The 20,516-nt window shown below is 34.0% G+C and overlaps 1 protein-coding gene across 1 annotated transcript; it reads left to right on the top strand.

The window, feature by feature from the left end:
* Nucleotides 1-6,798: 6,798 nt before the first annotated feature.
* Nucleotides 6,799-20,516, top strand: LOC112720556 (suppressor of RPS4-RLD 1). The gene is made up of 23 exons (XM_025771520.3): nt 6,799-7,293; nt 7,438-7,547; nt 8,092-8,735; nt 8,993-9,037; nt 9,176-9,277; nt 9,347-9,427; nt 10,632-10,698; nt 11,396-11,496; nt 11,612-11,719; nt 12,079-12,149; nt 12,267-12,323; nt 12,905-13,013; nt 13,102-13,182; nt 13,404-13,490; nt 13,813-14,019; nt 15,380-15,708; nt 17,829-17,915; nt 18,017-18,116; nt 18,792-18,883; nt 18,965-19,003; nt 19,110-19,200; nt 19,659-19,756; nt 19,947-20,516. Exons 1-23 carry the CDS (start codon nt 7,172-7,174, stop codon nt 20,233-20,235), a joined length of 3,117 nt encoding a protein of 1,038 aa, XP_025627305.1. The 5' UTR covers nt 6,799-7,171; the 3' UTR covers nt 20,236-20,516.

Here is a 20,516-nt window from a genome sequence, read left to right as displayed (position 1 = left end):
CCGTTTTAATATAGATAATAATTGTGCTTAATTACTACTTTATAATTCTATTGAATAATAATATGAATTAAATTTAGAGAAAAGGACAAATAGATCCCTGACCTTTTGTCCCGCGGACATTTTCGTCACTGACCATTGAAAAATACTTTTAAGTCCTTGACCTTCACAAAACTTGGACGGATCAGTCCCTTCGTCCAAATGCCTCCGTCAAGGACTTAAACATAAAAACAAAAAGTAAAACAAGATTAAGACTATGTTAAACATAAAAATTTATACCAGTATACACCGACTAATTTTTGGTATGCATTTAATATTTTAGAATACATATAATAGCGGAAGAGAAGTGACATATATATATATTGCTTCGGGATATATTAGATAATATATAAATTAATATTAAATTTAAAACTTAAGTTATAAAAATTATTATACAATATATTTATTTATTTTGATAATTTATATATGATTTAATAATATTACTATTTAACAAAAAAGAAATACAAAGAAAAAATATACCGTTTTAATATAGATAATAATTGTGCTTAATTACTACTTTATAATTCTATTGAATAATAATATGAATTAAATTTAGAGAAAAGGACAAATAGATCCCTGACCTTTTGCCCCACGGACATTTTCGTCACTGACCATTGAAAAATACTTTTAAGTCCTTGACCTTCACAAAACTTGGACGGATCAGTCCCTAACGGAGGCATTTGGACGGATCAGTCCCTGACGGAGGCATTTGGACGAAGGGACCGATCCGTCCAAGTTTTGTGAAGGTCAGGGACTTAAAAGTATTTTTCAATGATTAGGGACGAAAATGTCCGCAGGACAAAAGGTCAAGGACCTATTTATCCTTTTCTCTTAAATTTAATTGATTTAGAATCCTTAAACCACCAAATGGATTAACCATTGGCTCTAATACCACTTGCTCTGATACCACTTGTTGGGCTACCGTAAAAAGTTCTCGACTACCGAAAAAATTTCAGGGAGGAACCACCTCGAATACTCTTCAAACCATCAGACCGATTAATCTCAACTCTAATACCAATTGCTCTGATACCATTTGTTGTGCCATTTGATACTTCACATTGAATACTCTTTAAATCACTCTCTGATATTACTTGTTGGGTCACCACTTGTTTCGATACCACTTGTTTGGCAACCATGGAAAGCTCTCGATCATCGAAAAGACTTCAGGAAAGAACCAAGTGAGAGAACATAAGATGAGAAGATACCACATCCAACTCAAAACCTTAAGGTGTCAAGTTAATGGGTCTCTTATCGTATAAACTCTGTATTCTTTCTTGTTTTTTCCAATGTGGGATTAATTCTTACACTCCTTACACTTGCTACTTAACATAGCATTGAGAAAGAAGACAAGAGGGAGAGTAAAAAAGATATAGACTATAAGGATGCCTAAATGGAGGGAGACTCGTAAAGATAAAAACCCCAAAGTAGGAGTGAAATTGAAGCAGCATTGTGAGCCAAATATAGAAATAGCATTAAGCCATAATTACTCGTTTATGAAAAGTGTGGTCAGCGGTGTAAAGAGTAGCATCAAAAACGAAAACAAGAAGGAGTATGATGGTTTAAACAGAATGCATTAGTAGTGAGATTTATCTTTGGAGTTCAAGTCTTATTAAATGAATGAAAAGAACCTTGCAACTAGTTATTTTTCAATAAAGCTTGATAAATTTTATTGAGCAATCCCAAAAAAGGTGAAACTACACTTGTTAACCGATTATTTGCAAGCAATAGATATTGCAAGTGTGTGCAATGGGATAAGTTTGAGATAGAATCCTTGAAAGAGTTCCCCTCAAAATTCACTTTATACAATCGTGGCATGAATGAAAGAACTTGAATCGTACCTGACAACTTATTATTATTCTTCTGGTCGCTGAGACAATCTCTTTAGCTTGGGTAGTTTTGAAAAAGACTCGGACAAAAGGCTACTGAGACTGAGAGAGTTGTTTCCAAGAACAAGGTAAAAGAGTATGACAAGATATTTGTTGAGACCTAAAGGGAGTGTTGCATTGAGCCCCCTTGACCCGAGTTGGATCTTTTCTGCACAAACTATGCCAGTCTATTGACACATAGTAGTGTTGTTATCGAACCAATTGGAGGAAAGATTGTGCAGGACTTTCCTAAACTTCAAGAGTTAAGCTGCTTCTTCATCACTAATTCCATCATCATTATTATTGGACAAAATACGCGCACACATGATGAAGAAGAAGAATGTCGCAATATCAAGTAAGGTTTTGGGATGAGCCATTGCGATCTGTTTCTTCTTGTTCGGTCACAATGCCGCTCCCAAAAGTAGACTTTCGCTTGCAATAGAGTCTCTAACACGCTTAACGAGGTGTCTCACGTCCTCCATCTGAGAAATAATAAAATATGTATAGAATAAAAACTGAGAGTTCTCAGTATGGTAACAATGTCCAAATAGTTAAGATATAAGACTCTGGAAAGCCGGAGGCAATCCTAAACTTCTATAGCTCAGATCAAAGTCTAGAGTTCGCATTAAACCAAAATTAGGGTGATTATATCTAAGGATTTTAGACTAACAATTCATATTCCGTTCTCTACAAAGCTCCCTATTGCCAGATGGAACAACTTTCAACACTCCTTCACCACTGAGGGATCACTCAGAAACAAACACGAACAAGACAAATAGAAAAAATACAAATATGGAAAATAGATACAACAATTAGATCAAGTAGTAGTTAATTACAGTTAAGCAATTAGGCAAGTAAAAACAAATGCATACTCAAACAAAACATACAAGTGCATATGATACATGCCTATCCTATTGGCCATGAGCTCACGTGTCGGTTACTTTGTCAGAACCCGACACATCCGGTAGCTAACCCGGATATCGTCCTCTTGAAAATCGGTGGACGGTAAACCACCACAATCCCCATCTGGTAAGCGGTACACCACCACGATCCCACTATTGTGAGCGATATACCACCACGATCCTGACAAGATTTTCAATTGAAAAACCAGTGGGCAGTAAATAACCACAATTTCCACCTCAACTGCAACCCTGGACAAGCAGTACACCATCACGATCCTTGTCAGGTGCATAAATTACAATTTCACAATCCGTGCGCGGTAAACAACCACGATCCCACGTCCATTTTGAACCTTTACCCAGAGGAAGTGGACAATGCCACCGCATCTTACTCAGTGTCTCAACTCTTTACCCGGAGCAAGCGGACAACACCACTGCATCTTACCCGGTGGGTATCTCAATCAAATTCAATTTCATCTTCAAATCCATTCTCAATCTTATTCCAATTCATTCAAAAAATCGTAATTAGCATCAATCCTCATCATCCATCATTCTCATAACCAACCTCATCATCCTCAATCAAATTCAATCATCATCATTCCTCATTCAGCATTTTCAATGCATCATTAATTCAATTCTTCACTTCGCAAATCTCTCTCAATATCAATTCAACTTCTTCAATATGTTCACTCTTATTTCAAAACCTAAAGACTAGCTATTGGATCTTAGATAGGGGTTACAGAGGTTTGAAAAGTTAGAGGAATGGTTAGAAACTCAAAAATACCACTTTTGCAAAACAGGGTGGTCATGCGTACTCATGCCACCCCTTGGGTACGCATGGCTTAAAAATTGACAAAGTCGCGTACGCAAAATAGTACCGCGTACGTGAGAGTGCTGGGCAGATTCCAAAACTCGCGTCGTGTGGAGCCTTCCGCGTATGCATGCCTCAGGTTTTTCAGAAAAGCTGTTAAGTTGCAGAAATCAGTATTTTATACCAAACTTCAAATGCGCATAACTTTTTTTGTTAAAAATAATTTTTAGTTCTTTTTCAAACATCATAAACTTCATGGACCCAATTTTTATTCAAAATAAGTTTCACAAGATTTGGAGGTCTGGAAGCCAAGTTATGCCCCGCCGAAGTTGGTCAAAAATCAACTTTTACCAAAACTTACAAATCCTCTAGTTTTCTAAAATTCTCAATTCAAAACCAATCAAACTACAACCAAATTCAATCCTAAACATTTACATACATCACCAAATACTAACTCCCTACTTATCAATCACATAAATACCTAAATTATCAAATTTTTATTTTTAACTCATCATCATACTCATCCTACATCACATATAAACACATTTAATAACTTCACAATCATTCCAACACATATCCTCTTCAATTTATATTATCATCATATTTTATAATTCCATCAAATTCACATACACATGTCCAATCTCAAAATCAAATGCACACATATACACATTTAATCCACCAAAATCAACAATTCAAAACATTCAAACCTATCTTATGGCAACTAGCCTAGCAACATTATATATTAACTACAAGAAACCAAAACCATACATTGGCCAATTTTTCCAAGCTTAAAACACCACAAAACTCCTCTTTTACCATATTACAGACCTCCAAACTAAAAATCAAGTCTCGGCCACCAAAGCTAAGTTCCAAGCGCTCTAATTCACCAATTTAACCCCAATTTCACATAAACTCAAGCTAATTCATACAATTAACCGAAATTAATACTAGGAATCACAAAAGTGACAAATCATAAGGGTTTAAAGAATCTTTACCTCATCCATTGATGATTGGGATAAAACCCAACAATTATTCAAAGCTAGATCGCACTTAAACCACCAAAATAATCAAAATCTCTTAATACCCACGCTAAAATATGAAAACAGAAAGGAATGAAAAACTAGACACAAAAATCAGAGATCCTTACCACTTTGTTCAAATGAATTTGATGAGAATTCTGAGACAAACGCGTGACCGCAGACGACTCATCAATCGCAACTCCGGATTGAAAGTTATATGAAATTGAATTTTGAATTGATTTGGAAATTAGGTTTTGCTTCCTTTCTCCCATCCTTCAGCATGGAATGGCATTAAATGAGAGAGGGAGGCTGATTTACAGCCTTATATGAGGTTTAGTGTGAGTGGGCTTAGGCCCACTTGAGCCTGATTCATCCGGTTTAGTCTGTTTACTTAATTTTGGGTCAAAATATTTAAAATTAGTGTTTTAATTTATATTTTAAATATTTTTACCTCTTCAAATTATATAATTTAATTTTCTTATTTCTTTGACTCTTAATTAATTTATTAGTTAATTATTTATTAATTTATCGGATTTTACAGGCATCATCAATTTGTGAAGAAAGAATACGGTGGAAGAAAGGAGATGAAAGAAGCAAGAAGGAAAAGTGGGAGAAGAGGAAGAAGAAAGGATGACAGTAGTGGCTGCGACAATGTGTAAAGGATGAGATGCGACAGTGGCTACAACAGCATATAAAGGAGAGAGAGGTGATAAAAGGTGGATGAAGGAAGAGTGAAAAAAGAAGAGGATGAAAAGAGGATGATAGTGATGGTAATGACATGTAAAAGAGGGAGACAATAATGATAGCAGCGACATGTGAAAGATGAAGATGGTCTAAGAAGGTAAAATAAAAAAGGAGAAAGGTGAGAGGATAAGTGGATAAGGGACAGAATTGGAATTAAAGAAAAAAAATAAAATAAAAAAATTGTGTTTTATAAGCTATGTCTCATATTAAAGAAGAGATATTGAAAATATATATTTTATGTGTTATTATGTGTCACCGTGTCCATAAAATGTCTTATCAAATAAATGATAAACATGCGCTATCATATTTATATCGCGGATGAATATAGATACTAAATAAATACTATTTTAAAACACAAAATTATGTACACTTTTTACTATTTTTTTTGACATAACACTTCTTGTTAGTTATTGATGCCTTGTAGTTATTTCAATCTTAAACAATTTTGTTGATGCAAAAATTATTATCAATGTTATTAATAAATATAAATAAAATATTTGACATAATTATATGGCCTAATTTTTTTACATATTTATAATTTTTTGTTAAATACAAAAATATTTAATTATTTTAGTATTTTACTCTTTTATAATGGCAATAAAATTTGTCATCGACATTTGTAAAAATATTATTTTAATTATGTAAAAATAAAATATCGTTAACCTTTTATAAAAAAATATTTTTTAATTAGATAAAAAAACAAAATATTATTGATATTTTGTAATAAAATACTTTTTAATTATATAAGACAAAATGTTACTTATGTTCGGAGTTTTTTTTTTTGTTGGAAAGATTCACTTCTAATGACTTAATATAGAAAGAAAAATTTCTAATTTTATACATAATATATAGATAAAATTACATAATTTTATTTTATTATTTAATTTTACATGCAACTCAACTATCATTTACTTAATAAGTTAATATCGGATCTCTTTTTATTTAATGACGGATTGCTTTTAAGAACAAAGATGTTTCCCTCTTAAGATAATGAGTTAACTATTTATCTGAAGAATTTAGGTGCTAATAAAAATTTTTTTAAAAGATATTATTAACAAAACAGTTTTGGGGAGAATGCGATAAAAATAACCAATAAATATTATACTTTTATAAATGGCAAAAAAATTTATGTATTTAACAAACGATTTATCCGTTTGCTCTAAATTTTTATGGCATTTAAATAAATATTTAGAAAATACTAAAAAAATCGAAATAAAATTTGATCTCTAATTTTTTTTATTTTTTAAAAACATTTGGTCATTCACAATCATTTTTTTTTAAATTTATTCGACATAAAAATATCAAATTTTAAAGATAAAAAAATTAATAACTAAAAATAATAAATTTTAGTAGTACTCTAGTATTTTTCTTTTACTAATTTACTCTAGATGGTAGATAAGATAACACATTAGTCTCCACTCTCCAATCCATTTTTTTTTTTTTAAAATCTGAGTGCTAACTAAAATTTTAAATTTCTTCTTATAACATTTTCGGTTTGAAAAAAAAAAGAAAAAGGAAATTCCAGTTTTTCACTTACGGGAAAAGAGAAAGAGAAATCCGTGCACTTCACGCGTCATCCCCAAGGCGCCGTTACTCTCTTGCCTCCGCCTCCTCCTTCCTCCTTTCTCCGTCTCTTTTCTCAACCTTCGATCTAAAAACTCTTAAACCCTTCGCCAATTCTCCAATTCACGACTTACACCACCCACCCAAATTTCGTTCCCAAATCCCAAGAAACCGTTACAAACCAGCACATTCATTTCTGATCCGGTTCACCCGGGTTCGGTTCGGTGCACTGCCATGGCTCCTGCGCTCTCCGAGCGAGTTGAGCTTGCAAGGTTCTGCGCCTCCAAGGAATGGTCCAAGGCCATTCGGATACTTGACTCCCTTATTTGTTGTTCCCCTACAATTCAAGACATATGGTGCATAATCGCATCTCCGATCCCCAAATTTCGTTTCTTTTTCCTTTTTGTGGTGATTGATTTTGATTCTCTGTAGAAATGCTATTCTTCTTGCTAATTTGATGGTCAATTTTTGTTGTGGTGATGGTTGTGTTGTGGTTTCAGCAACCGAGCCTTTTGTTACAGCAAATTGGAGCTGAATAAGCACGCGATTAAGGATTGCGATAAAGCTCTGCAGCTTGATCCTACGCTTCTTCAGGCTTATATTCTCAAAGGTCTTTCATTTACTTTTATTTCACATCTTTAATTTTCTAAGAGTTTCAGTTAAGTTAATGCTTGTCTGCCCTCTATTATTTTGATAAAAGAAATAGCTTTTTTCAAATAAAAAAAGTTTTTTTTAGTGATTTTGACAAATTGAGCTAGTTATGCGCTATGCCGTAGAAATTTGGTACTCTGTCACTGTTGACTTAGTCTGACTATGCAGACTGATTCAATTTTTCTATCCCCTGGGGGTGGACGGGTGGTATTTCTTGTGATTAGTTAAATTGATGAGTGCTCGTTGTGATTACTTAAATCAGTAGTTGATTAGTTTATAAGGCAAATGATTGTACTCTGAAACCAATGTGGCCAAGGGAAGAGGCGATTTAACTTTGATGAATAATGATCATGGGGGAATAATGCTATAATGGATTTGTTCATGCTCTGGTTATAGGATAGATTGGTGTTACGTGATACAGTAGAGGGCTAGGGGTTCAAGTGTATTTCTCATTCACAAACATTTTAATTTTGAACTCAATACTGTTCTATTTTGTCATGTAGGTAGTGCATTTTCTGCATTGGGAAGGAAAAGAGATGCTATTTTGGTATGGGAGCAAGGACATGAACATGCTTTGCATCAGGCCACAGATTTGAAACAGCTGCTAGAACTTGAAGAGCTCTTGAAAACGGCAAAACAAGGCAATGATGCATCTTGTGAAACTAATGAGTTGTCCATGCCACAATCAATATTGGAGTCTTCAAATAATGGGAACTCAGGGGCAGATATGAATCATGATAGGTTGACTGCTCAGGCTGAATCACCTGGAAATGGCAGCAATAAATCTGAGATATGCCTAAAGTCTAATGTGGACTTTGAGTCAAAAACCGACTTGCGTGATGAAAATGGAGAGCCAAAAAAATTTGATGGCCAAGTGAATGAAAGCCCTGATGTTATTGAGAATCTAAGTTACAATTCTGAATCATGTAATGACTCAAGTGACGCTTCAGATTCCGGTGATAAAGTGCCTAGGAATAGTAGTGACTCAATTAATATCTCTGAGATTCTTAGGACTCCAGTTAGTAAGTTTGTTTTTCCCCATGAGGGAAAAGAAGAAGCCAGGAAATATAAGAAATTTTGTGTTGCTAAAGTTTCTAACAAAAATTCCATAAGCGTAGATTTTCGACTCTCAAGGGGAATACAAGCGGTTAGTTTTATAGATTTCACTTATAATAATTTATAGGGAATGGAAATTGCCACTCTTATTTTGATAATGTCACTCATTTTCTTATAAATTTATGCAAACATACAATGTAAAAAAATCATGTGTGTTGTGTGGAGTGACATTATTAAAAATAGGAGTGACAATATCAATTTCCTAATTTATACTATATGTCAACTTGTTGCTGCATCAATGTGTCTAAATCTCTAAGAGTACATGTGGCATCATTTCTTTTTTTCAAGGTCAATGACGGAAACTATGCTCAAGCCATATCAATTTTTGACAAGGTGAAATTTTCCTCACTACTGATATAATTGATTTCTCCTGTCCATGCATTTGTTATCTTTTCACACTCTTTTTTTTCTATGTTTTCCCCAATAATTACCAAATAAAATACTGTAACCATGTCGCCATGTTGTTCTCAGATACTGAAAGAAGATACTGCATATCCTGAGGCATTGATAGGAAGGGGGACGGCATATGCTTTCAAGAAAGAGCTTAATTCTGCTATAGCTGATTTTACAAAGGTACCTGAATGAACATTATCTTATACTATTTCTTCTATATGCTTTTAGTTCACATGTTGAATATCTTAGGCCATACAATTTAATCCATCGGCTAGTGAAGCATGGAAAAGGAGAGGTCAAGCCCGGGCAGCCTTGGGAGAGTTTGTTGAGGTAAGCATGACTAAGCGTAATTCTTGTATCTCACTAGTGAATGAACACGTGCGATGCACGGGAATGAAAAAATGCTTAAATGCATGAATAGATAATAAGAATTTTAACTATAAGATTAGAACCTTAATGAACAAACTGCCTTAATATAACACCAAATGTTTGTTATGCTATTTACTAACAAATAATGACGAAATTTGATTGATGAGATCCATAATATAGTGCAATATAATCATCAGCACAGTTATATAATAATACACTTCCGAAAATCATATCATCTGAAGGTAATTGATATTGCTATTGAAAATAAAAGGTAAATATAACTTTTAGAAAAAACCACCATGCGCATCTTATATATAACCTAATTAGTACTAATTCAAATATAAATATTAACATGGATATGCAAATATATTACACGTAGATACATTATGTTCCAAAAATTATGATAAACTAAAACTTGCACAAAAGGTATTCAATAGTTACAGATAAAATCCACAACCTACAATGCTTTTCAACCTTCATTTCAATTTCAAACATCGTTGTAGACACAATCAAAAATGCAAAAATCTTTAGCCTTAGTGGCATTGTTGTTCCTTTTGGACTACCACCAAATGAAGAGTTAAACTTTCGCCCTATGAAGGTAGAAGTAAAGTTTGAAGTTCCATTTTGGGTCAATGGTGGCCCAAAGTCAAGTCCTATCCCATAACTATGACTGAAAAGAGGATATTCACTAGGACCAACAGTAACAACGTTCGATCTTCCATCTATATTAAGTCCATTCCTTCCAACTACACTTGCATTAAATCCCTGAATGAAACCATTGGGGAAGTTACCGACTCTACTAAAACCATAACTATATCCACGTAACTGGCCTCTGCTTAGACTTGCAATATTGTGTTTTTGACCATGTCATTAAGATTCAACAAAGTTTTATGTTAATAGTCAAAGGCCTAATACAACCCTCCTATTTTATCTAGGTTTGAGGCCAACTAGTAACATAGGTGGAGTTTATTGTGGTCTCTAACAATGACCTAAAATAGCATTAGTTGCATTTTATATTATAAGAAGATTGAAATTTGAGTAGATTGAAATATTGAGTTTGTGTATGCAATTTTTCATAACATATTGGTATATAGTTTTCTTGTGCAAATATCAATTGATAAATATGACAATTGATGTTTCCTGCCCCTTTTTTGCTGGATGTCAGGCTATTGAAGATTTGACTAAGGCACTAGAGTTTGAACCTGAGTCAGCTGATATTTTACACGAGAGAGGTAACTTCTCACACTGTTTTTGGTTTTTGTTTTGTTATTAGGATAAAAATTACAAATTAACAGCAAGTGTATCCTGAAATGAAAAATGTTATGCCTCTCTTTCTCTTTATTTTCCTGCTATGATGGGTCTGATACATGTACCTATGGTAGTTCAGAAGGAGAAATTGGATTATTTTTATGTGGCATGGTTACTATCTTTTACTTTGATATAACAAGAAATTTTATTAGAAAAGTAAAAAAAAAAAAAAAAAAAAGGAAAAGCCATCTGGCATGATTGCATTTTTTACTGTTGATATATTTTTTGTGTGAACATATATTTCCTTTTGTTAGAAGCAGATGGGGAATTATTAGATCTGGAATTGCTGGATGAAATTATATATAAGAACTTTTCCTTTCTGCATGGGATTCATAGTGTGATGAACCCATGAAGGTAAGTCATCTAGGTTTGTTGATAATCATCAACGAAAATTGTATGCTATTTTCCTGTGCTAATTGATTAATTATGATACAGAAGAATGTGGTTTTGAGGTATTTAGAAAATTCCTTCAGACCCTAAGGACATAGATTTCTATATTGGTATTATTTGTCAATTTAAAGTTTAGGGAGTTTGGTCCAACAAAATACTTATGGTGAAAATTGAAATAATGAATTCTCTGTCTAGGTCTCACTGCCAATTAATCTAGTCTTCTTAATGCAGGAATTGTCAATTTCAAATTTAAAGATTTTGATGCAGCTGTTAGAGACCTGTCATCTTGTGTGAAGCTTGAAAAGGATAATAAGTCTGCTTACTCATATTTGGTGAGGCTTATGTCTTTTATCTTATTCTTGACTGATTCAGGTCATTTATGGCGGTTTTCTGAATTTTTACATAGAAGATATTTTCGTTCCTTCATTGAGAAAAATGGGTTTACAGGGTTTAGCATTATCTTCTGTTGGTGAATATAACAAAGCTGAGGAAGCACATCGAAAATCACTTCAACTTGATAGAAATTTCCTTGAAGCATGGGCACACCTGGCTCAGGTATGTATCATGCATAGTCATGCTGTATTGATAGCATCATCAAATTAAAGAGATGAATGTCTTCGTGAAAAATATTTAGCTATATTATTGTAATCTTCCTGCTATCTCTACTCATATCTTGGTTCACTGCTTTCATCCATGCATTTCTGTCTGCCTGTTATCTATCTAAATTCACGTATTCTACTTTGACTTGATTATCCATTTTGTACTAGATTAATTCACATTTCTACATTTCTTTAATTAATTGGGCTTATTTCTGTTGAGTTTGCTGCAATTATTATATTTTTTTTTGTATTCTTAAAGCTATTATCTTATATGATTTTGTTATTAGCTTTGGTCTGAATGTGTATCTTGGGCAGTTCTATCAAGATTTAGGAAAGCCAATGAAAACTCATGAATGTCTAAATGAGGTGCTGCAAATTGATGGGAGGTAATTGTCATGAATGAAACCAAATTACTCATGTTAGCATGGTGTTCTTTTTGTGATTTGTGGCTGTTCACTTTATCTGAGGCACTGAGGCTGATTGCTTTTATCTATGGATGTTAGGTTTGTCAGAGCATATCATATGCGTGGCCTTCTGTTCCATGCAATGGGTGAGCACAGGTATTTATACAACCATATCTACTGACTGATAGGTTGAATATCTTTTGGAGTGACTGGTTCTTAATTTTAATGAGTCTTGAAAACAACTTATACAGAGGCACACCTACAAGCATTAAATGTGATAAAATTTGGATCGTAGAACATGGTGAAATAGTTCCTGTAACTACAAGAAAGTAGTTGATAATACTGTTTTAGGGACTTAGGGGGGACTATATAGAGACATTCCCTGTCTTAAGTTGTTTCATTCTTTGACAAAATGATTTATTTGAATAGAATCTTGTTAGGAGTTTCATTGGGACTTATGTCTTGTATTTAGATAACAAGCACTTCAAGGGACATTTATCTGATGTGTATTTGCTCAAATGCAAAGCATCTTTATTTATTTCAGATAGCAAGGAGCAATGCTCTTTTGGTTTGAAATTTAAAATGTTATGGAGATAAGTTGAAGAATTTTTTGAAAATGGGAAAGGTCATCATATATTGTTTCAAATATTTCACCCTAATGGCCATTGTGGCCATTGTTAAATGCTTTGGTGTGGTACTCTATGTTCTAGTATTTAATGTGGGTTTGAATATTTCAGAAAGGCTATCAAGGATTTAACAACGGGACTGAGCATCGACGGAACCAACATTGAGTGTTTATATTTACGAGCTTCCTGCTACCATGCTGTCGGACAATACAAAGAGGCGGTATGATTGCTTAATTTCTAACTTTTGTGTGAAATATTGCCATGCTGGTTTACATATGCCAAGCTAGAGCTTTATTTAATGGTCACAGGTCAAGGATTATGATGCTGCACTGGATTTGGAATTAGATTCAATGGACAAGTTCATCCTCCAGTGCCTTGCATTCTATCAGGTTTGTTTTATTGTGAAATATATACTTGTACTTGCAGAGAGATTACAAGCATAACAATGTACACACTTAGAGCATGATAATATTATCATGCAGTTTTTTGTCAGCATGTTTCAAATAGAAATTCTGTCGATAGACCAGCATGTCACTGTTGCTCTGTTAAATTTCACTCATTATGTGCAGCCTTGTTCTAATATGTTCTTTTACACTATCTTCCTTTGTAGAAAGAGATTGCTCTTTACACAGCCTCAAAGTTTAATGGTGATTTTTGCTGGTTTGATGTTGATGGGGATATTGATGCACTTTTTAAGGTAAAAGTTATGTAAATAACTTCCTTTCCTTGGAACTTGCTCATCTCTTTTACTTCAAGGGCTTGAAAATTCTGCTTAGATGACTTCTATCTCGATAACTATGTTGTCATGTGTGTTGTGTAAATTAGCCTATTTACTATAAAAAATAGGAGGGGGAAGAAAATCACAAATATGATTCATGATTATGCCTACTGAGAATTTAAATTAGCTCCAAAAGATCTTTAAAAATTAGTTTATGTAATATGATCTCTAAAAGATCATGTTTTGTATTGCCTGGGGTTCCAATTTCTATGATATTTAATTGTATCTTCATTGTATTTAGGAGCACTGGTGCAAGAGATTGCATCCAAAGAATGTATGTGAAAAGGTGTTCAGGCAACCCCCTTTGCGTGAGTCTTTAAGAAAGGGAAAATTTAAACGGCATGATTTTACTCTTACAAAGCAGAAGGCTACTCTTATACAGGCTGCGGACTCAACTGGCAATAAAATCCAATATGATTGTCCCGGTTTTCTTCCTAATAGGCGTCAGGTAAAGCTATTCAATATATTGATGTCCCTCTTAAGTTCTAGCTTTTGAGCCTTTGGTGTCAATATTAGGCTTGTATTCTTCTTTATTTTATTGCACCTAAAAATAATGATCAAACTGCAAAAGAAGGAAATGTGGTATATAGTATTTCCATTTAGTTGATGGTGTTAGGATATTTTGTTTTGGCAAATAAATAATGATCTATAATGGTTCAATAATAGATAAAACTAGTTCAGATTAAGCAGGTCAGTTTCCGGATTTTGAAGCAATAACTAACTTAAACTTCTCATAAACTAAATCACATGATAAATTTCTTGTCCACGAAATTGGAGAGTAAAAATTCATGGATGAGCTTCCTATGTAAGTACACATGTAGCATATCTATGATAGGATATCAAGAGAGATCTTATGGAAGGTTTTAGGAAACTAGAGAGTAAGGATTGTGTATATTTGTGCAATTAAGGACATGTATGATGAGGTTATAAGTAGTGTAGAAACTCAAAGTGGTATGATAGAAGAATTTCTTATTAGTATAGGACTATACCAAGGGTCATCTCTAAATCTATATCTTTTCACATTGGTTTTGGAAGTGTTTACCGAACATATCCAAGAACCTGTACCTTGGTGCAGGCTATTTGCCAATGACATCATCCTATGGGAGAATCAAAGGAAGATTTAAGTATGGACAGAATAAGGAATGATGTTATAAGAGGAAAAATTGGAATAGCTCCTATTGTTGAAAAAGATGCTAGAATCTCATCTCATGTGATTTGGACATGTGGGTAGAATACTGAACATCGATCGAGCATCCGGTTTGATGAGTGGATCAGATGGAAGCTAGACAGATGGCAAAATTTAGACGAAGACCCAAGAAGACCATACACGAGGTGGTCAAAGGAGTTTGTTAGGGACTTGGGTATTATGGGTGCTCAAAGTCCCACATCGAGTAGTATGGGATGCTTGATGTTGTATATAAGGAGAGTGGTTCTTCCCCCTTAACAGCTAGCTTTTAAGGTGTGGTTTCCCACTTTCCTTAGATACCTAACAGAGTTCTATGGGTAAACGGTCTCACTATAAATATAATACATGATAGAGCACAATTATGGCATTTGATTCATGTACCCAACCCCAACTAGTGGGATAAAGCATTGTTGTTGATGATATTGTTGTTTATTTTTTATCTAAGATTATTTTCGGGACACTTCATTCTACATATTTGCCAATCATGGTTTTTACCCCTTAACTAATTTTTATGCTTTCACTCATTCACTGTAATATGATTACATTCAATCAGCACCTCTGGTTGCCATTATTGTTGATACAATCATCTTTTTAGCCTGTCTAATATTTCCTTATTTATCAGCATCGTATGGCAGGATTTGCTGCCATTGAAATTGCACAAAAGGTCTCAAAGGCCTGGCGTTCCATGCATGTGGAATGGAAATCTTCTAATAAAAACAACTCAAAGTCTGGGAAAAGGGCTAGGAGAAGGGAAAGAGTTAATATGCCCAGTCAAAACAGAGGAGGGGCTGGTTGTAGTACGAGCAGTGCCTTGGAATCATATTCACACGGCACTATAGAAGAAAGATCATCCAGTCGTACCATGTCATGGCAAGATGTTTACTCACTGGCTGTTAGATGGAGACAGATTTCTGAGCCTTGTGACCCTGTTGTGTGGGTGAACAAGCTAAGGTATCCCATCTTTGCACTAAGTATCAGTATAGAGTAATTTATGTTTCAGTGCCACTTATGTTTTCTCCAACAATTTTATGCTGCAACGGAGCATATCTAAATTGTTCTCAAAGATAAGTTGAGAAACTATTGTCGCATGCTATGTTGTTGATGTGAACTTGTGAACTCTTTTCATTATTAGAAAAACACATCCTTTTTTCCCCTTGATACTTTGCCCGCCACCAACTCATTTTTTTGTCTTTTTGAGTCTAAATTTAGAGGTGTGCTGCTTCTTAATTAAGATTTCTAACTATTCCATTGTTTGTTAGTCTTCTGAACACACGCATACACTCTGAAATTGTTAATGATATATGGATTCTAGGCAAGGAAGGAAGAAAAAATAGAATAGACTCTGAACAATAGAACAATGTTATCGTGATGCAATACAAACTGCATTAAGCCCTTTTTACAATAATGCTAGACTCCAAAACCTAATTAAATAAGGAAGCAAATCATGAAATATAAGGAAATATAAATTCCATTAGTGAGAAACCTTCTTTGATATTCTAAGGAGTTATTTAAATAATGATATATTCTAGTATTAGTACTGGAAATTGGATAGATAATCCAGAGGCAAAGCCCCCAATCTCAACAACAGGCTCTATTTAGACATGTTTAATAGGAAATAATCAAAGAAACAGGATGCTATCTTTGCCTAATGGCATAAGCCATGGCACACTGCCCAGGCTACTGAATTCCTCCCTCACCTCTTTCTTGCAGTTTCCCCAGACTATTCTCTGCAACCTTCTTTCAGTTCATTTTCATTTCTACCTTTAATCTTTGTCTCTGCCTTCTCTTGTAAACCTTCACTGGCCCCTTTATTGGCTTGTTGGCTTGAAGTCCAATTCCTACTTTCTTCCTTGATCTTTTTAGGTTATATGTGGGTCAGAGGCACTATAAATAATGAGACATACACACTAGTTTTTCTCTTGTTTTGAACAATAAATAAATTTAGATTCATAATTTCTTTAAAAAAAGAAAAGCACAGCCCGGTGTACAAGCATCCCGCGTTAATACAGGGTTTGGGGAAGGGCTGCACCCAAAGAGTGTAATGTACATAGCCTAACCTGATAATTACATCAGTGGCTGTTTCCACGGCTTGAACCCGAGACCTTGAGGTCATGCGGAGACAACTCAACCGTTGCTCTAAGGCTCCTCTTCCAATAATTTAGATTCATAATTTCTTTAAATAGAAAGTTTTATATTGTTCTTGTTTTGACTATCTATTTACTTTCTTCAATTTTGTATGTATAATTCCTCGCTTTTCTTTGTATTATTTCTCGCTTCTCTTCAATATTGTATGTATAATGTTGTATACACATAACTTTTATCCTTATTTGAACACTTCTACTTCTTTCGTGTGAGTCTTAGATATCCATGAGAGATGATGGATTGCCTTTTGTTTGAAAGTAAGAGAGTTTCAATAATCAACAATAAATATGAGATGATGGATTGCCTTTTGTTTGAAAGTAAGATATTTTCAATAATCAACAATAAATATAGTTGATTTTATTTATGATTGATTGTAATGAAATAAATTTGTTTCAATATGTTAACTAAAATCACATTTCAGTTAACTGGTAATATATTTTGTTTGAATTGTATGAAAGAAAAAGTGATGTTTGATTTTGTAATATATAACGGATAAAATGGTAAAAGTACTGTCACATTACAAAATAAACAAGTAGACTAAAAGGAAAATGTTGAAAAAAAATTCTGCTTTTGGAACTGTCTTTTTTTCTTTTATCCACATTTACCAACAAATTAATCTTTCACACACACACGCACACACACACACACTTATGATCTTATTTTAGGACCAGAAAAGGTGGATATAATTGCAGTTGTGCAGAAATCGGGGTGACCAATTATTGCAATTGAAAGATGGTCAAAGTTAAATTTTTCATTGATTGGTTTACTAGGATAGCTTTCCATTTATTCAAAATAGGATCATAGTTCTGTTATTCTCTAGATCTGATTTATTTTTGCTTCTATTTCTTGCAGTTCTTCAGATTATTATTTCAGAATTGTATGAAATTCAGATTTTATATGGACTTTGAATTGAATTTTTTGCATTTCAGTGAGGAGTTTAATTCTGGGTTTGGCTCTCACACACCTTTGATTCTTGGACAAGCCAAAGTTGTCCGTTACTTCCCTAATTATGAAAGGTAAAGTTGGTGATTTTATTTTAACTTTTTCATTCTTTTTAGTTATTCTTAGTTAATTAGTAAACTAGCTTGGAAGTACTTATTATTTCTAGATCCCGCAGGACATTGGATATTGCAAAGACTGTCATGAAAGAGAGATCATATGTCTACAGCAAAAAAGACAAGATCATCCATCTTGCCAAAGATGGGAAACTGGAAGAGGTGAGTTTGTAGCTTTAAAATTACTTGGTTTACCATGCAGAAAGCAACTACATGACTTTTAACCTCAAAAAGGTACAGCTTTGGAAAGTTATAATGTTAGTGTATTAATGCTAATTTTAGTGTGTTAATGCACCTCTTATGCCATTGTTTGCTGGGTGATACTCTAAATCTGCGCTTGTATCTCGTACACTATTTGGTATTCTATATCATTTAAGTTTTCAATAGACCAGTTTATAAGAGACACAACATGTCAGGAGAATCAAGTGTTATGTCGCTCCTCAGCCAGCCATATCAATAGATAGGTTTATTGTGTGCCTAGAATAGATGATTGAAATCTGCAAGGTGCATGATATTGATGTTTCTTATTTGTCAAGTTAGATAGACTGAAACGAATAATCTTTAAATTTTTGTTAACGTTTTAGTTGTTTTGAATTAACTTGACATGCTTCATAAATATAATTGAATCTTAAGGATTTCATTTTGGGCAATGAACTTCTGAAAAGAAATGCTTCCATATAGATTACTTGGTATCAAATGTCTTCGGATTTTTTATAATGGTCCGTGTTGGCTGTTATGTACCATTGTATTGTTCTGATTCTTATGATATAATAAAATAGCAAAGATTCCTTTGTCTATGTTTCTCTGAAAATGGAAACTTGAATGCTTGATGTGCAGATCATGCATGCAAAATCATGCTCTGATCTCTACAGAATTGTTGGTGAGGATTTCTGGTTGTCTACTTGGTGCCAGAGTGCTGCATTTGAAGAGTAAGTGTGCATAGTGCAAAATGTGACTGGCAACAGAATTTCTCCGAATGCTTACTTTCTCTGTATGTTATTGTTCTTCAGGAAGCAGCTTGAAGGGACAAGGATAACCCTTGTAAAAATGTAAGCTAGATACATGCCTTACGAAAATTCAGTTATTTTCTTCCTCATTTCCTGCTGCTTCTCTTCCTTTTTTTTAATTGAATAACTGATGGATTTTTTTTTTCAGGGGGGAACGTGGTTATGACTTTGCAATAAGAACACCTTGCACTCCTGCGAGATGGGAAGATTTTGATGCAGAAATGGCAATGGCATGGGATGTATGTGGCTTAAACTAAACCTTATACATATGGCCACTTTATGGGTGGTTTCTGTTTATGTTTCTTTAGTATCTTGACCATTGACCTCATACCATATCTGTCATCTCATAATAAGTTAACACACTATTAGATCTGGAATCGGAAGAGAAAAAATATGTATTATTGTTGTAGGATTATTGGGGAAGTGCATAGAACCCTAAAAAGGATTACACTGATCTAAGGAAGAGTTAGACACTCCAAGAATCAACTACAAATGAGAGTTTATCTATAGTCACCTACATGTATAATTAACATTGTCTTCCTTGGCCATTTCAGCTTTTTTTATTTGCTGGCAGTATATTTATTCTTGTTGAATTTGTATGAAAATATGTTTTTCTTTTAACTTTGATTTATAGTTCAAATTTCTTGGTCAGTCTTAACGCTTGCCTTGTATGCATGTTGGAACTGGTATCTGTCAGAATCTCTGCAATGCTTACTGTGGTGAAAACTATGGGTCTACTGATTTCGACATGCTTGAAAACATCAGAGATGCAATTTTAAAGATGACATATTTCTGGTATAACTTCCTGATCAAACTTTGCCAATTTTCTTTCTTTTTAAGCATTTGAATGTTCTATAAAGTTTTTTCTTTGGTACATTGACGACACCAAAGTATGAATTTTGGACCTCATGTAGACCACCCAAACCTTGTACTAGTAGATCACACCTAGTGTCATTTCTGTAAAACCTAACGAAGCGTTTTTCAGGTATAACTTTATGCCACTGTCCAGAGGATCAGCTGCAGTGGGGTTCATAGGTATGCTTGGTTTGTTCCTCGCTGCCAATATGGAGTTCACAGGAAGCATCCCTCAGGGCTTACAAGTTGATTGGGAGGCCATTTTGAACTTAGATCCAAACTCGTTTGTGGATTCGGTTAAATCATGGCTATACCCATCTTTGGAGGTGACAACCTCGTGGAAAGACTACCCTGATGTTTCATCAACTTTTCCATCAACAGGGTCCGTTGTTGCTGCTTTAAGCTTTTCTGATGATTGAGCTCCTTTAAGAAATGCCCAAGTGAGTTAACTGCCTGTATTATTGTGAAATAAATAATCCGTCACATTATAACTATGTTAGCTGTTGTATAATAATGTAACTTCATGGCATCGGATTATAAAGTTAGAATTTTTATTTTTCCGATTTATCAATAAGTGAAGACTGGTCACATCATACCCGTGTTTAGCTGTTGTACAATAATGCAATAGGAGTTAATATATTCTTGCTTTCTGTTTGTATTTTATTTGTTAAATTCCTGAAAGAGGGAAGTTCCTTCGTAA

Source organism: Arachis hypogaea, chromosome 11 (genome assembly GCF_003086295.3).
Source record: "Arachis hypogaea cultivar Tifrunner chromosome 11, arahy.Tifrunner.gnm2.J5K5, whole genome shotgun sequence".
Lineage (NCBI taxonomy): Eukaryota > Viridiplantae > Streptophyta > Magnoliopsida > Fabales > Fabaceae > Arachis > Arachis hypogaea.
The sequence above is the reverse complement of the archived record's forward strand: the minus strand, read 5'-3'. Positions and strand labels throughout refer to the sequence as shown.